The 20598-nt window shown below is 47.9% G+C and overlaps 1 protein-coding gene across 4 annotated transcripts in view; it reads left to right on the forward strand.

Annotated features, from left to right (window-relative positions):
• Window positions 1–2706: 2706 nt before the first annotated feature.
• Window positions 2707–20598, forward strand: part of NUP210L (nucleoporin 210 like) — a 54046-nt gene continuing 36154 nt past the window's right edge. The window contains exons 1-17 of one of the 4 annotated variants that reach the window (XR_014002693.1): window positions 2707–2950; window positions 4224–4360; window positions 4637–4768; window positions 5527–5620; window positions 6067–6217; window positions 7224–7356; window positions 8754–8909; window positions 10542–10610; window positions 11286–11392; window positions 12815–12955; window positions 13184–13321; window positions 14666–14821; window positions 15494–15692; window positions 16542–16687; window positions 17688–17909; window positions 18826–18999; window positions 19957–20149. Coding sequence is in view for 3 of the 4 variants with exons in the window: in XM_081173435.1 (XP_081029561.1) it covers window positions 2778–2950; window positions 4224–4360; window positions 4637–4768; window positions 5527–5620; window positions 6067–6217; window positions 7224–7356; window positions 8754–8909; window positions 10542–10610; window positions 11286–11392; window positions 12815–12955; window positions 13184–13321; window positions 14666–14821; window positions 15494–15692; window positions 16542–16687; window positions 17688–17909; window positions 18826–18999; window positions 19957–20149 (2521 nt within the window). In the remaining variant the exon portion in view is untranslated. Of the gene's footprint in view, window positions 2951–3007; window positions 3147–4223; window positions 4361–4636; window positions 4769–5526; window positions 5621–6066; window positions 6218–7223; window positions 7357–8753; window positions 8910–10541; window positions 10611–11285; window positions 11393–12814; window positions 12956–13183; window positions 13322–14665; window positions 14822–15493; window positions 15693–16541; window positions 16688–17687; window positions 17910–18825; window positions 19000–19956; window positions 20150–20598 lie in introns of those variants that run through there. The other 3 variants (XM_081173435.1, XM_081173436.1, XM_081173437.1) reach the window with 3 other exon arrangements.

Here is a 20598-nt window from a genome sequence, read left to right on the forward strand (position 1 = left end):
ATGAGTGCCGGAACCCCAGAGTCGCCCACGACCCGACCTAATGGTCAGGGATACCTTTACCTTTACCTTAACCCAGTCCAAGGATAAGAGGTGCCTGATGGAACTGGGCTTTCAGTCGCTCGATGGTGTGGGCAAACTGTCCACCTCCAAATATCAGCTGTCCTATCAATGGGGAACTTACATCAGGTACCACCACAAATGTTTCCAAGGAGATGCTATTTGCTTGTTCTCCCCTCTTCAAAACTTAACGGGAAGGTGGGCATCCGATCTGGGCACACGCTGAAATGCAGACATATTTAACATGGTGTGTCCAATGCAGGAGTGGGACGGAGTCAGTGTACACTGAGAAGGAAAAGCAAACCTTTCCTTGCCCACTGTGGAACTTTGAGGGATGTTCACCAAGACATTTTGTGGGTGCCACTGGCAATCCCTGCAGATAAAAATATGCCTGAGAAAAAGGGTATTACTAAAGACCTCGTGGGAGGGCATTCCTGCAGTGTACTGTTCCGGTCTTGACAGCACTTCTAAAGGGTGTGGTGCAAATACTGTGCCACCTCTTTGCCAAGGAATTTAGACACTTAAGAGGGTAGGCATACATTATTTTTATTTACAAAGTTCTCTCATGCCGCCTCCAAAGAACCAGACATGTATGTGGCATTCTTCTCATACCACACACTAGAGGTTTTCAACCTTCGGTCTACAGCTCCCTTGACCGACTACATTCTTTCTGCAAACCATGCCTAGAAAAGCCACCTCTGTTGGTCTGTCACCCCCCCCCCAAACTTTATTATCTGGGTTATGAAGGCGCCCTAAAGACGTTAAAGCAAAGACTATGGGATAATACACACAGTGACTTGCGATCTCGATCACACGCAATCTGTAGTCCGCTGGCAGTAGGAGTACAATTTGGGAATGTCTTTTAAGTTAACACCTTACATTAAAAACCTGACAGTACCAAATTATCGAAGGTTATTCACTAAAGCCAAACTAAACCAATGTTGGATGGCAGGTTGAGAGGAGTTCCCTACCAGGACAGACTTTGCTTGTGTGCTCAAGGCATCAATTCTATAAAACATAATTTGCTGCACTGTGCGAAATATGAGCAAGTCAGGGCTGAACTGATATTACGCTTGTGGTACCTTTCCCGGGCAAATCACAGGCTTACTATGTCAGGTTCCTATTGGAAGACTGGACAAATGCTAGAACATTAGCAGTGGCAAAGTTTTTATCAGCGGTTGCAAGAACCAATGATCCCTATCTTTTAAGTCTGAACAAAACGCTTGTTTAACCTGGAGGTAGGCTGTCTGAATTGTGCATTGCTTTGTAACGATTTGTTGGGTCTCTGGACCGTAATAAAGATTGATTGATTGATTGACATTCTTTCTGCAGCACCCCCGTGGGGCTCAGGAGCCCAGTTACACCTGCAGAGCCAGCCTCTCACCCTTTTTTGAACACCCTCCCTTGCAGAGTCTTTCCCCAGCCTCCTTTCCGCTCCCCTCTCCTTGGGAGTTCTCTGGACAACCGCTGCCGCCACCCCTGGTCTCTGAGCTGCCCCCACACACCCCAAAGAGAGGTGCCTCCTTACAGTGCACCAGAGGGGCCTGGGAAACACACCCCTCATCAGCCCCAGACGCACCATTCGCCTGCAGAGCTTGTAGCCAGGGCTGCTGCAACAAACAGCTGTGCAAGCCTTTCAGACGCAGAGACACAAGAGGGCATCAGAGGAGGAAGAGAAGGAAAGGAACAGAAGCCAGTGTTGCCCGCAGCAACCCTGACCATCATTCAAGGCACCCCAGGGTGCCATGGCACACTGGTTGAAAACCACTCCCATATACACCTTTAATCCTCACAGCCACCTTGTGGAGGTCAGGCTAAGGGAGAAAGTGATTGACAGAAGTCTGCAACCATCTTATCGCTCCAGCGACCATGCATGGAAAGTTAAGAACGGAGTGACAGGCCTAAACAATATTCCACCCATTAAAAAAAATAAATCTCTGCAGCAGCCCTGTCCTGTGAAAAACAGGCCAGCCGGCCAGCTTCAAGTCCCCATATGTTGTTGGACTACAGCTTCCATCATCCCTGAGCACTGGTCCTGCTAGCTAGGGATGATGGGAGTTGTAGTCCAAAAACAGCTGGAGACCCAAGCGTGGGAAACACTGGGTTAGTGGAAGCCCTCCTGCCTTCCTTCATTGATTAAACAGGCATGGCCAAACTTTGCCCTCCAGCTGTTTTGGGACTACAATTCCCATCATCCCTAGCTAGCAGGACCAATGGTCTGGGATGATGGGAATTGTAGTCCCAAAACAGCTAGCCGGCCAAGTTTGGCCATGGCTGGATTAAGAGATGACCTCCCTGCAAGCAATGCTGACCACATGATGCCATGCCTCAATTAAGGCTGCAGCCGTCAGAAGCACCTAAATTAGGAACAATGCAAAAATCCTAGCACAGGCTTCGAGTCAAACCCGTAGACTTCCGATACCGGGCTGCGCATGCGCGCAGGCAAGCCCTTTCCCTAGCTAAACAGCTAAACGAGCCACGAGGTGAGACGGAGCATGCGCAGACCGAGACCGGTGGAGAGGCGGGAAAGGGCAGAGAGACCAAGCGCACGTAATCAAAGGTGTGGGAAAGGTGAGAGAGCGCATGCGCACGGGCAAAACGTCCAGCGTGCTAACAAGGTTCCTAAGAGCCGACGCATGCGCAGAACTAGGGCTCGTGCGAGGCAGAAGGGATCCCGTGGCCATTTTGCGCCGCGGCGGCTTGGGGCTTTTCTTCCGACGATGGGGCTGGGCTGGGCCCCACCAGTAAGGCCGGCCCTTTTCCTGTTTGGCTTGGCGCTTTTGGCGAGGCCGGCCGGCGCCTATAAGCTGAACACGCCGAAAGTGCTGCTGCCCTTCAGCCGGGACAAGCGCGTCCCCTTCGTGCTGGGCGCTGAGGGCGGTTGCTACTCCTGGTGAGGGGCGGGGCCTTGACGAGGGGGCGAGGCTAGGGCGGAGAAAACGTGAGCGTGGCAGTGACGTCATGGTGGGCGTGGCCAAGGGGAACAGGTTCAACATTTTCATTAATACCAGAAGTGCTTGTTGGCTGTTGGCAGTCTAATAGCCTGACCTCCTCGCAGTTGCTTTGGAGATAAAATGCTCCGTGTTGGGGTAGGCAGGGGAGAAGGGGAACCATGCTAAGCCGCTTCAAGATCCAGAAAAATAGGAATGTACTCGCAGTGTTTTATTTATTTACCTCTTGCCTTTTTCTCCACAAGGAGTTCTATGAGGTTAATCTAGGTAAAAGGTAAAGTGACCCCTGACCATTAGGTCCAGTCGTGGCCGACTCTGGGGTTGCAGCGCTCATCTCACTTTATTGGCTGAGGGAGCTGGCGTACAGCTTCTGGGTCATGTGGCCAGCAGGACTAAGCCGCTTCTGGCGAACCAGAGCAGCGCACGGAAACGCCGTTTATCTCCACACCGGAGCGATACCTATTTATCTACTTGCACTTTGACGTGCTTTTGGACTGCTAGGTTGGCAGGAGCAGGAACCGAGCAACGGGAGCTCACCCCGTTGCAGGGATTCGAACCGCCGACCTTCTGATCAGCAAGTCCTAGGCTCTGTGGTTTAGACCACAGCGCCACCTGCGTCCCTTGAGGTTAATCTAAGCCTCGATTATTGCTCATTGAAAACTCTCCATTTTATCCTCCCAACAACCCTGCGAGGTAGGTTAAGCCGAAAGAGGTATCGACACCTAGTCAGTTTCATGGCTGAGTGGGGTGATTTGAACCCAGGTCTCTTAGCTCCTAGTGCAACACACTAACTGCTGCACCACCAATGGCTCTCATTCCCTTGCACCTCATGCTGTAGCAAATGGCAGTGACATGAAAACATAGAACTGATGAGCAAATGATAAATAGTGAGATTGATATATTTGCCTTCCCGCAAAAGCACTCAAATCGATGTACCTTTTAAAAAAATTACTGCTTACAAAAGGCACCATCCAAAAAATGAGAGGAGGGAGAGGGAGCTGAGCAAATTTGGGTACTAGTTCTTATATAACTGCTCAAAGGACCCGGTGGAATTGCTGCTGATGGAGACGAAGGGGAGGAGCCAAGTGGCAGGTGGTCCTTGCCACCAAGAAGATGGAGGATTCATTGCTGCCTCAGTTCCACATTTGCATCTCTCTGCTCTTCCCTGAGAGAGGGGCACAGGAGCGTGCAAGCCTTGTCTCATCTGCTCTGCAGGTACTCCACACGCCATGACACAGTCACCATTGATCCAATGTACGAAAATGGGACGGCTTGCTCTCAGAAAGCTTTGTTGACCACCTGCTCTACACAGGCCACAAAGCTGGCCAGCGTTATTTTAGCAGAGGAGACAGGTGAGCTAAAGAAGGGGAATTTTGAAATCGATTTGTTTCTATAGGGGATAGGGGTCTAGGGTGCCATTCAAACCTGGGGAATGAAGAACCCCAAATGCTGAGCGTGTGCAGAGTGTGCCTTCCTTTTATCACTGAATGAGCAATTTGGGGGCTCAGAAAAGTTTCCCAAACCACAGGGATTGTCCACATCCACCCTTATTCTTCCCCTGTTATGAAACACAGATACAGGATTACATGTGGTCTGTGGGCGACACCCACTTTTGTTCCTCCTCCCAGTGACAGGTCATCTACTGCGTTGCGATGTCATTGTGGATCTGATAGACCATGTTGAGATCATCTCCCGCACTCGAGAGATCTATGTGGAAGACTCCCCACTCGAGCTGAGTGTGAGAGCTCTGGATGCTGAAGGTAATCTTACCAGGGGCAGCCTGTGACACTTGGAACACCTACTGTATATTTTGGAAAGATCTCTGTATGCTCTGCATTTGGAAACCTCTTAAAATATTGTTACCAAATTTTGGACACCATTTTGAATCAAGACTGCAAACTGCACCTTTCAAAACTGCACTGATTTGTTTGTTTGTTTTTTAGAATTCACAAGCAATGCTGGGTGTGAGGCAGCCAGTCATTTATAGCGCATAGCACTCTGTCTACATTACTGTTATTATTCTTAATTACTTTTCTCTCTGGAGTTGATAACCCTTTTGGCCTGCTAGTGGGACTCTTCTTTCGCCTGTTTGACATGACAAGATAGGTCACAGTGCTCTGTTAACTTTTTATTTATGTTGTACGCCTAAAGTTAGCAAGGAGGTGGCCTATTTTATCCACAACAACATAATTTGCATTCTTCTCTGTATTTCACCTGATGCTTCTGCTCATCTTCACACTCACGTAGTTTTGGAACAAGACCTGTTAGCATCTTCCTCTCTGTTGCCAGCAAGGATCTCAAGGTGAGATAGCTTTGGAGCAAAAGCCAGATCAGGACTATAGCATGGTCAGAGGGTTCAAGCCCTCGCCCCTCATGCTATGGTCCTGATCCTCCCTCCCCACCCCCGTGTGACTTAAAAACAAAAAACCAGTCATACAACTAAGCTACATGACAGACATCATCACATCGCATCTCCTTTGGCCCTGAGCCTGGGCTCGTTTTTGGATCCTGCCTGCAGGGAACACGTTCAGCAGCTTGGAGGGGTTGGAATTTGAGTGGAGCATCGCCAAGGACGATGAGTTGGAAAACGTGGAGCTCTCGAGCAAAATTAGGTAAGACGAAACCCCAAATGGCCAAGTGTGATTAATAAAATCCTGAACGACACGGGAGGCTGCGTGTGTGCTCCACTGGGTAGACTGCTGAAGTTGAGAGATTTCATTCCTTTGCATTCTTGCTTTGAACTCATTACTTCCATCTAAGGAAAGTTGCTCACGGTTGTTAAGTCCTTAGATGCATAAATGTAAGCGGGAGTCCCATATAGCTCATGTCCCCTTCCCTATGTCCTGTAAGAGGGGCATCTAACCTGTTGCTAGATTCCAGTGGCCGCCGCCACCACCCGTCCACTGGCCATGCTGGCTGGGGCTGATGGGTTTGGGGGTCTTAACAGTGGCTGCAGGTTTTTCACCCACCCTATACATTTCACCCTGGTTGTTTATTTACTCTTAATGCAGTGACAGACCTTTGTTCTCCCAGTAAAAGCCCAGTTTGGTTTCTTTAGGATTTTAAAATACTCTGAGGCAGAATATTCTCCGCCCGACTACGTAGTTGAGATGGAAAGAGAGGAGAAACAAGGAGATAGGATTCTGGTATCAGGGATCAGAACGGGCGCTGCCGTCGTAAAGGTCCGAATACAGGAGCCTGTTTACAAGGTGAGTACTCACTGTGTCCTCCCAGAGGGATCCCAGCAGTGCAAGGCAAGGTCAGGGCCTACCAAAGCTATAGAGGTGACATCCACACCATACATTCAGAGTGCTCTTTGCCACTTTAGCAGTCACGGCTTCCCCCAAAGAATCTGGGAAGCTGTCGTTTGTTAAATAGAGTTATTAGTGTCAGTGTTTGAAAAAGAAAAGGTTCTGACCTCCTTTTTACTCCTTTGCCTAGTGCTCAGACCTTAGTTGGCACAAAAGAGTCTTTGAGAAATAGTATTCTTGCAGAGTACTGCTGCTTTTATTCTTAAAAAGTCTTCTTCTCCAACCACAACCAACAGCTTTTACACACACCAAACGCAACCAGCTTTCTACCATCCAACCAACCCACACCCAACACTAACATTGACCACTCTATATATGCAGGTACACTTTGGTGAAATGTTGCATGAGTCACTGTAGGCCTCGTGACTCATGCTGACTTAGTTCTTTTAGCATTAAAGAAACAGCGGCAAATTTTTAGCCGTGACAATTAGGAGATCATTCGCTGAGCTACGGTTTCCAGAGTAGTTTAACAATATGGGAACTCTGGAAATAGCAGCTCTGTAAGAGGAGCAGAGGTCCTGCTAAAAACTGTCAGCATCCTTTTCAAACCAGTTCCCAGGGGAATTGCAGGGGGGGTTGGACTAGACCCTTGGCGTCCTTTCCAACTCATTCTGTGATTTTAAGAGTGCCTTAAATGTATGGAGTGGAGGTGACAGGCGGCAGTTTTAAATGAGCAGAAAGTGGTCTGGTGGAGCAATCGTTGCTCCTGCACTCTGTGGAGATTAAACCAAAGCAACTATCTTGAATCCCAACCAGGAGAGGGCACATAATGCGATGGAATCGCTCAGTCCTTTTTCAGTTTTGAAAGAGTCTTAAAGTAAAACAACTGCAAAGCATAATATATATTTCTTTATGTTTACATTTCTCTCTGCGGGCCTCTGGTGGTGGTTTCTCAATCTTCCAGAAAGTTGCTGCTGCCCTGGTGCGCCTGCTGGTTTTGGAGAACATATTCTTAATCCCTTCCTATGATGTCTACCTGCTGGTCGGAGCCTACATTAAGTACAAAGTTGGCAAAATAGTTCAGGGAAAGATCACAGGTACATTCCTAATCTTCTGGGTGACTCTATGCATAATTTAGTCTCCTGGCTGCGAAATTCTACACCAGTGTCAGAAACTCTCACTATTCTAGGCACATTTTGCGACAGGGAATGTCATTAGCGTGAGCAGTTTCTGAGCTCTGAGTACAGTACTGCACCTAAGATTTCAGATTAAAACTGCAGAGTGGAAGGAATAAGGACCTTTTTCAGCCTCCTCACTTCCAGCTACTCTCTGAAGACTGGAGAAGAATATTAGGGGGGGATGGGCAGGGGAAGGACTAGACCATGTGAAAAATGAACATAATATTTTAGCTGCAGTTCATTCATTTTCAGCTTTGCATTCTTGTTATAAAAATAGCACACCTAGACATCATCATCATCATCATAATTTATTATTTATACCCCGCCCATCTGGCTGAGTATCCCCAGCCACTCTGGGCGGCTCCCAATCAAGTGTTAAAAACAGTACAGCATTAAATATAAAAAACTTCCCTGAACAGGGCTGCCTTCAGATGTCTTTTAAAGATAGGATAGCTGCTTATTTCCTTCACATCTGAAGGGAGAGTGTTCCACAGGGTGGGTGCCACTACCGAGAAGGCCCTCTGCCTGGTTCCCTGTAACCTCACTTCTCGCAATGAGGGAACCGCCAGAAGGCCCTCGGCGCTGGACCTCAGTGTCCGGGCTGGACGATGGGGGTGGAGACACTCCTTCAGGTATACTGGACCGAGGCCATTTAGAGCTTTGAAGGTCAGCACCAACACTTTGAATTGTGCTCGGAAACGTACTGGGAGCTAATGCAGATCTCTCAGGACCAGTGTTATATGGTCCCGGCGGCCACTCCCAGTCACCAGTCTAGCTGCCGCATTCTGGATTAATTGCAGTTTCTGGGTCACCTTCAAAGGTAGCCGCACGTAGAGCGCATTGCAGTAGTACAAGCGGGAGATAACTAGAGCATGCACCACTCTGGCGAGACATAACCTAGGTTTAAGGTGCCGTTTAGCTCCCAGCTTTCACACCTCAGTTTCTAACACTGATGCTTACTCAGAAGTGAGCCCCATTGTGTTCAATGAAACTCATTCACTAGTAAGGGTGGGTTGGTTGAAGGATATGTACCAGTGATGGCAGATCTGCCATCCTCCAGACTTTATTGAACTACAGCTCCTAACTATTAGTTTTGGCCTATAATGCCTTTCCTAGCTTCAGTGCTTTTATTGAGTTGGAAAATTGAATCATACTTACTATGAATAGCACTGAAGCCAAAGGCAATACATGGTCACTGCCCTGACATCCCTGCTGGGTTGGGGTGGGAGAGGGAGGCTGTGTAAAGAACACACCTGAGCGCAGCAGCTATGGCTGGGAATAACTGACTGAGCTTGGCCGGCCCTTTATCTCCGCAGAGGTGCAATTGCCTCTTGAGCATTATGAGCTGGAGCTACAAGATGCAGTGAAGGCGCCTAACGCTTCTGGCCTCCCCGTGGCCAAACTGGATGCAAAGACAGCTACCATCACCGCCATTCAGCTGGGACAGGTTAACCTGGTCTTAGTCCATAAAAGTATCCTTAAAGAACTTAGACCGGGCTGCAGTTCGCTGTTTCTTTTCTTTTAATTTTTATCATTTTCCAATTTTGCAACAATCAAATTATTTAACGAAACAAAAAATGCACATCAAATTCACTTCCCCCCCACCCCCATCTGTGGTTCCTTTAATTTTCTCTTTACTACTGCATATCTAAATTAATTCCTTAATGGTTTATTTTCTCTTTTTAAAAATCCTTTATTTGCCTTTACTGCTCATTCTATATAAACCCCGCTAATGTTTTAAGTTGCTTACAATAATTTTTCAAATGTTCAACAAACTTTTCCCAGTCTTTGTTAAAGGTTATTTCTTCCTGGTTCCTTATTCTTCTGTAAGTTTACCCATCTCAGACTACTCCCATCAGTTTTATCTGCCAGTCTTCCTTGGTTGGAGCTGCTGCTTCTTTCCATTTCTGTGCATAAATCATCTGGGCAGCCGTCGTTGCAAACAAAACATCCCCCCCCCCGCCCCAGTCTTTGGGTACCTCCTGACCTATTATTCCTAAGCAACTAGCTGTTTCGGTGTTCCCTGACGCGTGACCCCTGAAATCCTGAGGCATGCCTGAATAGCTTCCAGGAGGCTAAGCACACGCACTTTTCATTGTTGCACAAGGGCTCATGCACTAGCGGGTGTGTGTGTGTGTGTGTGTGTGAAATGTTGTGTAACAGAGGACTCCCAGCACAACAGCTGCACCAGCAGAAACTCATCGTGCAAGAATTATGGGAGCTATAGTTTGTTGAGTGTGCTAAGAGTTGTTAGGAGATCCCCCCTCCCCTTATTCCCCCCACAGAGCTTTAATTCTCCGAGTTCCCTGTGAAAGAGGGATTGAGCGTTAAACCACTTGGGGAATTGTAGCTCTGTGAGGGGAATAGGGGCCTCCTAACAACTCTCAGCTGCCCTGATAAATGACGACTCCCAGAATCTTTGGGAGAAGCCGCCATGACTGTCAAAAGTAGTATCACGGGGCTTTAAATGCACGGTGTGAATGTGGCCACAGTTGTTGGCAACCTGCTAATACATTCTCTTGTGCAGGCTTCCTCAAACTCGACCCTCCAGATGTTTTTGGCCTACAACTCCCATGATCCCTAGCTAGCAGGACCAGTGGTCAGGGATGGTGGGAATTGTAGTCTCAAAACATCTGGAGGGCCGAGGTTGAAGAAGCCTGTTCTTGTGCAACAATATTCTACTGGGGCAAAACATTTCACCAGCAGAACAAGCATATTGCTAAGTGGTTTCAGTGTAGCGCCATATAGGATCCAACCCCGTGTTTAATGTGAAACATCCTCTGTGTTATACTGAAGTTCTCACCCTGGGCCAGCAGGGGGATAGTGTAGATAGTTTTCACTCAGGTCCACATATGCAAATAAGGGATTGAAAGTGACATTCAGTGATAGTTACAGAAAGTTGTTACAGTTGTGTTGTACTGGAGCTCTATATAAGCAGGCTTGCTGAACCCTTCAGTTCAGTTCTTTTCTGGCCTGTGAATAAACAAGAGCTGTTTAAAGAATCGCTGTGTCGTCTGATATGTTCACCCACAACTTAACACTCTGCCCTTTTCATCCTCCTCTCAATTTATGATGAGGCCGAATTCCTTACCGAAGAAATTAAGACATCCACATGCGAGCCTCCTCTGGACTTCCCAACTGCAGCATATACGTTGTGGAGCCTGGATATTTAGGTAAACAGTCCCTCCCGCATCTCCATGCAGTTTTGACTATACGCACTTGGGCTTTTTCCTAAGGAAGAGGGTGATGTGGGTGACAGTGGCGATGTGCATCTGGCCTCGCCTCCAAAGCTGAACGAACCATAATTCCCAGGATGTGCTTTAGAGGTATGGTTGCTGTGCAGCCTGTAACTCCCTTTGCAGCCATCCCGTTGGGGAATTTATCTCCTGTACCTTTTCCGGTCAGCACGGAGCTGGATTCTATCACTCTGGGGAGGGAGGGAACCTAGAAGAGGTCCTGCCTCATTGGCGGTGAAGGCTGGTGCCCGTTGCCACTGGTAGGACTCGAGGCAGAGACCTATAATAGGTGGAGACAGAGCAAATGATAGGTGAAGCCAACTAGCCTCTTGTTTTGCCCCCTGCTGAAAAGTGAAGGGCAAAGCTGAGGCTAAGGGGGAAGAGGAAGCCAAACCCCTGGGCTAGTCGTAAGAAAGACGACTGAGTTGTCTAAGGTTGAGGTTCTCAGGAAGAGAAGGCCAACAAGGGAGCCAAGTATGGGCAACGTCCAGTGAACACGATGCCGGGTCCCCCAGCCGCTAAATGTGAAACTTAGGATCATGCAGTATGTTTCCTTTGCCTCATCTTACAGAAATGCTTTTCGTTTGGCTTCCGTTGTGCAACTGATTGCAGGTTTCACTGTCCAGCCCGGCAACAGGTGGATCCTAGAAGTGAAGCGAGAGTATACCATCACAGTCGAAGTGTATGACAAATCGAGCACCAAGATCTACCCGTCCGATGTGAGTAGGTGTCAGCTTGGGAAAGAAACTCAAAGATCTCTCCCAAATGCCAGCATTAACTTGCAATGAGATCCTGTGCATGTTATGTCTGAAATCACACCCACCCCAAATTCCAGAGTAAAAGTTCACAGGATTGCAGCCTTAAAGTGTCATCCAGTATAGACATATTTGGGGTAAGCCCCACAAAATTCAGTGGGACTTAATTCTGAGGAACACGCATACGACTGAGGGGTTTCGTGGCACATAGTGAAACTATGGAACTCACTCCCATTGGAGTTCATTGGCTCCCAGTCCGTTTCTGAGCACAATTCAAAGTGTTGCTGCTGACCTTTAATGCCCTAAACAGCCTTGGCCTAGTATACCTGAAGGAGTGTCTCCACCCCCATCATTCAGCCCGGACACTGAGGTCCAGCGCCGAGGGCCTTCTGGCAGTTCCCTCGCTGTGAGAAGTGAGGTTACAAGGAACCAGGCAGAGGGCCTTCTCGGTAGTGGCGCCTGCCCTGTGGAACACCCTCCCAGCAGATGTCAAGGCAATAAGCAACTATTTTACTTTTAAAAGTCAACTGAGGGCGGCCCTATTTACGGAAGTTTTTAATGTTTGATGCTGTATTGCTTTTAATATTTGGTTGGAAGCCGCCCAGAGTGGCAGGGAATAAATAAATAAATAAATAAATAAATAAATAAATATGATGATGATGATGATGATGATGTCCACCGAGCTAGATGACTTTAAAAGAGGATTAGAGTAATTCATGGAGGACAAGGCTGTCAATGGGTGCTTGGCCAGTGTGGTGTAGTGGTTAAGAGCGGTAGTCTCGTAATCTGGGGAACCGGGTTTGATTCCCTGCTCCTCCACATGCAGCTGCTGGGTGACCTTGGGCCAGTCACACTTCTCTGAAGCCTCTCAGCCCCACTCACCTCACAGAGTGTTTGTTGTGGGGGAGGAAGGGAAAGGAGAATGTTAGCCGCTTTGAGACTCCTTCGGGTAGTGATAAAGCGGGATATCAAATTCAAACTCTTCTTCTTGGCATGATGGCTGTGCCGTGCCTCTGCAGTCAGGGGGATTAATGCTTCTGAATCCCAGTTGCTAAAAACTGCAAGAGCGAAGAGAATGCTTTTGTGGCCAATCCTGCTTGTGGAGTTCACACTGAGGCATCTGGTCGGCCACTGTGAGAACAGGATGTTGGATTAGATGGGCTACTGTGTTAGGTCTACTAAAAACAACAAGAGTCTTAAAAAATTGGATGCAGGCACTGAAGAATTTGAAAACACCTTTCCAGCCTTGTAGGTTTCCTTGGAGTCAACTTCGAGGACACAATGATTCTGTCGATCTGTGACCTTTTTGCTGTGCTTCTGATAAAGTGTTCGATGTCACGCTGTCCTTTCTTCTGACAACATTTCCCCCCACCCCTTGACTTCCAGAATCTTCGAATAACTCACCAGTTCCCCCAAGAATACTTTCAAGAGTTTATATCTTCAGTGAACGGCTCCTACCACGTAGTTCGGGTTTTGAAGGATGGCGTCACCGTCATTGAAGCCGCGCTGGTGTCTGTTCTCCTCCAGGTAAAAGAAAGGCTCCTTCATCGTAGTAGCATATGGATATTCTCTGGCCTGGATTTATGGGTTTGCAATAATATAATAATAGTAGGTCTCAACATTGGATGCTGGCTAGGAATTTGAGATATTTTGCTAGCCCTGCAGGCTTCAATGTTTATTCCTTGTTATGTACATCTTTTTTGTTTTTCTTTTAAGACTGAAAATTCAGGTCAATCATTCCTCCCTTTCCTTCAGAGTGGTTCAGAAGATTTATTAAAGCCGCCCATCAGCCACAAGCAGGAAGTGAAGGTTTACCTTCCCATCACGCTGACGCCCTCCTTCTTGGCATTCCCACACCACCCACTGGACGTCTTGTACCGGTACAGAGTTCAGGTGAAGTTGACCAAGACCTGGGGAGATAAATCCCCTAGAATGCCCTTTATTCATTTCTCAGTGTGGTACAAATGTTTGCAACCATCTGCCACAGGAAAGATGGCACCCATTCCCTCCACCATTTTGACCTACTTATGCCTTCGGAGCTTCCAGTGACAAAACCCTAAAGCAATGGGTTGTGTATGACAACAGAGCTTCCCTTTACTCTCCTCCCGAGCATCTAACACAACACAGAAGGGTTGTTAAGAACCAAATGAAACATGATCATTTTGACAACGTCTGGTTCCCTCATATCAGCTGCATAGACAGAAGTGAAGTCACTGTCAGAGTTCCAGCCACTCACGCTTACTTATGGAGAGGCTGTGTCACGGATAGTTTAAAGCCTTGTTGATGCACTTAATGATTTGGTTATCTGACAGTGTTGCTGCTCAGCTTTCCTTCTTATATGCGGCTGAGTACACTACAGGATTTTTTAAAGAACATAAGAACAGCCCTCTATCAAAAATTATATCTTAACCTTTATTTCGCACAAAGGAGAGTGAACCTTCTCAGCTCTCACCTGGGAACTTCCCCTTCTTCCCCCAGTTTCCCACGCTGGGAGATCCCACCCAGGGAGTTTTCCTTTCAGTTCTTTTCCTAATGATCCATAGCATGGAATTTGCCTGTTTCAAGGCAGCTGCACACCGGGTCGACGTCTTCATTGAGCTATCCATTACAACCCCAAGGTCTCGTTCCTGGTTGCTCACTTCCAGTTCAGACCCCATGAGTGTATATGTGAAATTCACGTATTTTTACCACAACGCGCATCACTTTACGCTTGTTTACTTACATTGAATTGCATTTGCCACTTTACCACCCATTCGCTTCGTTTGGAGAGGTCCTTTTCAGCAATGTCCTTTTATTATAAAATAATCTAACAAAAAAATTAAACAGGCCACCCGGAAGCAACCCATGAGAATCTCTGCTAATACCAAATGGAATAAAAGTGTTAGCCTCTCTGTCTACAAGAGGAGGCTGGTGAAAAAGACACCCTGACAACCCGCTGAGGAAGACCTACTGCAGAAAACATAGATGACCACCTGACCTCCCTGGCAGAAGGGACCTGAGGTTGGGCCTCGTCACTAGTTCAGGCCACTGCTACATTGAGTTTTCTATTCCTGCAGTCCCCTTCCATTGGCCATGTGAGTCCATGCTTGCATTTCCACCAATGGAGGCCACTGTTTCTGATCCAGTGACACATGCTCTCTCCAACACCCAGGTGGAGAACATCATCATCTTATTCTGGGGGTACAGGCTTAACTGTGCATTTTGTATTCCCCCTTCTGCTCTCCCAACTATTCACAGGTGGAGGGAGGCAGCGGCAACTTCACATGGACCTCTTCCAATCAGACCGTGGCCACCGTCACGGTGAAAGGAGTGGTCACAGCCGGGCTGGTTGAGGGCCAGACCGCCGTGCAGGCCAGAGATGTGCAGAACCCTTTCCACTTTGGGGAAATACAGGCAAGTCTTTCTGCGGCATTGGCGCAAGTCGAATTGCTTGTTGGGTCAACCCCCCCCCCCCTTACAGGCTTCAAACTCAGTCTGAAGAGAGGCCTTGGGGCGTTCTGAATCCCTAGAGAGCTAATTCTTCCCTCCTAGGTGCTCTTTGTTGTTGTTGTTTTTTAATAACTTTTTTATGCAAAATTAAAACAAAACATATTATCCAGAAACACATCATCCTTATTTCCCCCCCCCCATTTTTCCTCCCTCCCCCCACAGAACTCACCCACCCCCCGACTTCCCTCAGTTCCAGTCTTTGATTTCTCTAAAAATGCTGTTTTCTGCATGTTACACAGTTGTATAGAGCCTCAAACTATTTAGCTAATTATTATCAATAAAAAGTTTGTGAATGTTTATTCAAAACCAGCCAAGGAGTCTAGTTCGCTTTGTTGTGTCTTCAAATACTTTATAAAGGGTCCCATTCATCTTTAAAGTCACAGTTATCCTTGTCCCGTAGCTTGTATGTCAGTTTTGCCAGTTCTGCGTAGTCCATCAAATTTTCTTGCCATGATTCTTTAGTTGGGGTTTCTTCAGTCTTCCATTCTTGTGCTATTAAAACTCTGGCGGCCGTTGTCACATACATGAAGATGTTTTCATGTGCTCTTTGACTCTTTCCCCCCTGCCCCCACTCAGGTGTATGTGCTCAAGCTCTCAAAGATGGAGTTCTTGCCATTCCATGCAGACACTGAGATTGGGCAGACCTTGGAAGTCCCACTCAGGATGTACCACGTTGAGAAAGAGACAGGGGAGACCATCGCTTTCACGGACTGCTCACTCTTACCCCTGGACGTTGGCATGGATAAGCAAGGAGTGTTTGCCCTGGATGAAGCGGGTAAGAGGGCAGCTCTCTTCACTTGCTCCCTAACATAAATGGGTAGCTGGTCCTCTCCTGGCCTCCTGTTTTAGGCCTCATCTTCACTAGGCGTTTAAAGCAGTACTGCGCCACGTTAAACGGTCATGGCTTCCCCCAAAGAATCCTGGGAGCCTGTGCCATCGTGTGGGTGGGGCCACAGGGGCAGTTGCCCTGGGTGCAAAATTCTTAAGGGTGCAAAATTTCGAAAGAAAAATAAAGTAGTAATGAAATCCACTCTCGACTCTGAGTATATTTCACTGAAATATACTCGGAGTCGAGAGTGGATTTCATGCTCTTTCTTCAGCTCATAGTGGTGAGGAGGAAATGGAAGTTCCCCCAGAATGTCTGCTTTATATACATTATTTACACAATGGGCCCCACGTGATTGGCTAATTCCGGGATTCACCTGTAGGCCAATCAGGCTGCGGATTCACTTCCACCTGGAGCTGGATTGGATGGCTCCTGTGGACCAATCAGACTGCTGTATTCTGGGTCCTATTCAACTCAGTACATAACACCTAATAATAAATGAAAAATAGCATGCCCTCCCCTTCACACATAGCCCAATGTTTGCATGGGCGGACTGAGGAGCAGATTCAGGGGACGGCTGTTTGCTAGGGTGGCCTCTGCACGGGCTTTAGAAGGACACCCGCTCTTGACCAATGCCCCATTGTGCTCTCCACCGTACTCCACAATCCCGGGGCACTGCAGTTGCCCCTTGGGTGGGTTGCCGAGCTATTGCTCCTTCGTTGCAGTTCTGAAGATGGTTGACAGATCAATCGCTCTTCCTCTGCTTGTAGAAAGAGCAGTTGTGCTCTTGTTTGTTAGGTAAGCAGAAAGCTGGGCCACAGTTCTGCTCCACCATCCATCTAGCAGCCAAGTCTCTCGGCCATACACTGGTGACAGCCAGCGCCACCATCTACGAGGAGTATTTTGACACGAGTGCCACCTTTGCTGCTTATGAACCGCTCAAGGTGAGGAGGCGCCAGCTCTATGGCAGTAGTGGGCGGAGGGTGGTGCTACAGTTCATTTCTGTTCTCTCTCTTGAATTCCTTTTGCGTTGTTGAGGGAAGGGCCACAGCTCAGGGGTAGAGCATTTGCTTTGCTTGCAGAAGGTCCTAGATTACGATCCCCAGCAGCAGCATCTCCAGGTTGGGCAGGGACTCTTCCCTGCCTGAAACCATGTAGAGCCACAACCAGTCAGTGTATAGACAATACTGAGCTAAATGGTTTTGTTCGGTATAAAGACGTGGGGCTACATTTGAAGGTGACCCAGAAACTACAACTAATCCAGAATGTGGCAGCTAGACTGGTGACTGGGGGCGGCCGCCGAGACCACATAACACCGGTCTTGAAAGACCTACATTGGCTCCCAGTACGTTTCTGAGCACAATTCAAAGTGTTGGTGTTGACCTTTAAAGCCCTAAATGGCCTCGGTCCAGTAGACCTGAAGGAGCATCTCCACCCCCATCGTTCTGCCCGGACGCTGAGGTCTAGCGCCGAGGGCCTTCTGGCGGTTCCCTCATTGCGAGAAGTAAAGCTACAGGGAACCAGGCAGAGGGCCTTCTCGGTAGTGGCGCCCGCCCTGTGGAACGCCCTCCCATCAGATGTCAAAGAGATAAACAACTACCAGACATTCAGAAGATATCTTAAGGCAGCCCTGTTCAGGGAAGTTTTTAATGTGTGACATTTTAGTGTATTTTTGGTCTCTGTGGAAGCCGCCCAGAGTGGCTGGGGAAACAAATAATAATTATAATTATAATAATAAAACAGAGTCCTACATTTTGATATTCTTTGCCTGCAACCTTGATCTATTATCTTACTAGTTTCCCGGGAAGTAGGGATATGAATGGTGGTTAGAAAGCACAGACCTCCCTATTGGAAGAATTACAGGTGGGGAACCGGGGGTGGGGGGGTCCTTGGGTCAATTCTTTGCAGGCCAAGGCAGTGTTAACCCCTTTATATAATGACTAGGCTGTAAACCCCGTGGAGGTGGCTTTGGTGACCTGGCATTCCGTGAAGGAAATGGTGTTTGAGGGAGGGCCCAGCCCATGGGTGTTGGAGCCATCCCGCTTCTTCTTGGAGCTCAGAGTGGAGCATAAGGACAAAGTCGACGTGGTGGAGGTTCGTTTGCCAGCCAAGAGGAAGCAAAACCAGTACATTTATCGGATCACATGCCTGGAGCTGGGGGAACAGGTAGGAGGAAGGTGTGTGCGTATTTTCTCCCCCCCCTGCCCAAGACAGGCAGCTAGATTGGTGATTGGGTGCGGCCACCAAGACCACATAACACTGGTCTTGAAAGACCTACATTGGCTCCCAGTACATTTCCGAGCACAATTCAAAGTGTTGGTGCTGACCTTTAAATCCCTAAAGGGCCTTGGCCCAGTATATCTGAAGGAGCGTCTCCACCCTCACTGTTCTACCCGGACACTGAGGTCCAGCACCGAGGGCCTTCTGGCGGTTCCCTCACTGCAAAAAGCCAAGTTACAGGGAACCAGGCAGAGGGCCTTCTCGGTGGTGGCACCCGCCCTATGGAATGCCCTCCCATCCGATGTCAAAGAGAACAACAACTACAAGACTTTTAGAAGACATCTGAAGGCAGCCCTGTTTAGGGAAGCTTTTAATGTTTCATGTATTACAGTATTTTAATATTTTTTTGCAAGCCGCCCAGAGTGGCTGGGGAAGCTCAGCCAGATGGGCGGGGTATAAATTATTATTATTATTATTATTATTATTATTATTATTATTATTATTATTATTATTATTTATTATTATTATTATTATTATTATTATTATTATTATTATTATTATTATTATTATGAAACGTAATGGCCGATAAGGAAAGGCACAGCCTCCATAGCAATGGTGCATCTTACAGAAAACGGTGCTATGATGGCGTCATCTGTGCTTGGCTTATTCTCCCTTCTAGCTGTGTGCACCGTCCACAGTGATGACCCCTTTCCAGATTCAGTAGTTAAGCGTTTGGCTTTCTTAGTCTAATGCTTTAAACTGACCCCGTCCAAAGGCTCTGGTTACATCTAAACTTTATGCTTGGCTACATTTGCAAAGCCTGCTGGCTGACAACCACTCTTCCTTTGCTGCTTCCCCAAAGGTGTTTACCTTCCAGGTGGGCAATCATCCGGGTGTGCTAAACCCCAGTCCTGCTGTGGAGATGGTGCAGGTGAGGTTCATTTGTGCCCACCCTGCCAGCATGGCCGTGACACCTGTGTATAAGCTGGCAGCTGGCACTCCGCCTTGCCCTTTGCCTCAGCACCACAAGCAGCTGGTAAGTGTTCCGGGAAAAGCTAGAAGTGCCTCAATGCGCTCCGTTTGTTTGGGAATCTTGGGGAGATGTTGGACAGTCTTTTTTTGGTTTTTAGCCAGAAATTGGGCTCAGAAAGTTTGTATAACTTCAAGGAAAGTCCTTGTAGGGAAAATAGATAGATAGATAGATAGATAGATAGATAGATAGATAGATAGATTTTAAACAGTGCTTTTTCTGGGAGCACTCAAGGGTATGCAGTACCAGCACCACTTTTCCTAGAAGAAAAGCACTGGATTTTAATATATATCTTTTAAATACAGTTGTACCTTGGATCTTGAACACCTTGTGACTCGAGTGTTTTGGCTCCTGAATGCCATAAACCCAGAAGTGAGTGTTCTGGTTTGCAAATGTTTCTTGGAAGCCAGACGTCTAACATGGCTTCCGCGGCTTCTGATTTGAGTGCAGGAAGCTTCTGCAGCCAATCAGAAGCCGCGCCTTGGTTTTTGAACGTTTTCGGAAGTCAAACGGACTTTCGGAACGGTTTCCGTTTGAGAACCAAGGTACGACTGTATATTAATATTTTGTTGGGAGCCGCTCAGAGCAGCTGGGGCAACCCAGTCAGATGGCGACATAGAATTAATTATTATTATTATTATTATTATTATTATTATTATTATTATTATTATCAGTTAAACATGGTATGTAATCTTCCAAGGTGTCACCATCAGTGCCTTTCAATTACAGATAGGTAGCCGTGTTGGTCTGCCATAGTCAAAATAAAAAAATTCCTTCCGGTAGCACCTTAAAGACCAACTAAGTTAGTTCTTGGTATGAGCTTTCGTGTGCATGCACACTTCTTGCTTTGCAGGGCTTCTGTGTTTTGGCACCGTAGATCACAAAGATGTGCTCCTTTCCCAGGTGCATCTCGCACGCTATTAAATGCAGGCTGCCTCCGGTGTCTTTTGGGATGCCTTGCAGGTCCCCGTGTCCAGTTCGAGGAACACCGTTTTGGAGCTAGCTCTCTTCGACCAGCACCGGCGGAAGTTTGATAACTTCACCTCCCTAATCCTGGAGTGGATATCGGCCAATCAAAGCCTGGCTCACTTCGCTCTACCGAGGTCCATGCAGATGGTACCGAAGGATGATGGGACTGGACAGACCAGGCTCCACGGTACGGCTCGGCGTTGCGCTTCAGCAGAGAAACCAGTGGCTACTAATCAGGATGCCTATGTTCTTCCTCTGCTCCCGGAGGCAGTAATACGCCTCCGAAATACCGTATTTTTCGCCCTATAGGACGCACTTTTTCCCCTCCAAAAATGAAGGGGAAATGTGTGTGCGTCCTATGGGGCGAATGCAGGCTTTCGCTGAAGCCTGGAGAGTGAGAGGGGTCGGTGCGCACCGACCCCTCTCGCTCTCCAGGCTTCAGGAAGCTATCCGCAAGTCTTGCAAGCCCGGCGGGAGGTCCCGCCGGCTCGTAAAGCTTGTGGGCAGCAGCCTGCAGCCCAAAAGCTGGGGGACAGCGGGGAGGCGCAGCGCCGACACCCCGCTATTCCCCGACCTGATCTGGAGGCTGGCGGGGGGGGGGGGGAGAAGCAAGCTTGCTTCTCCCCCCGCCAGCCC

This window comes from Podarcis bocagei, assembly GCF_964188305.1.
Source record: "Podarcis bocagei genome assembly, chromosome: 16".
NCBI classification, from domain to species: domain Eukaryota; kingdom Metazoa; phylum Chordata; class Lepidosauria; order Squamata; family Lacertidae; genus Podarcis; species Podarcis bocagei.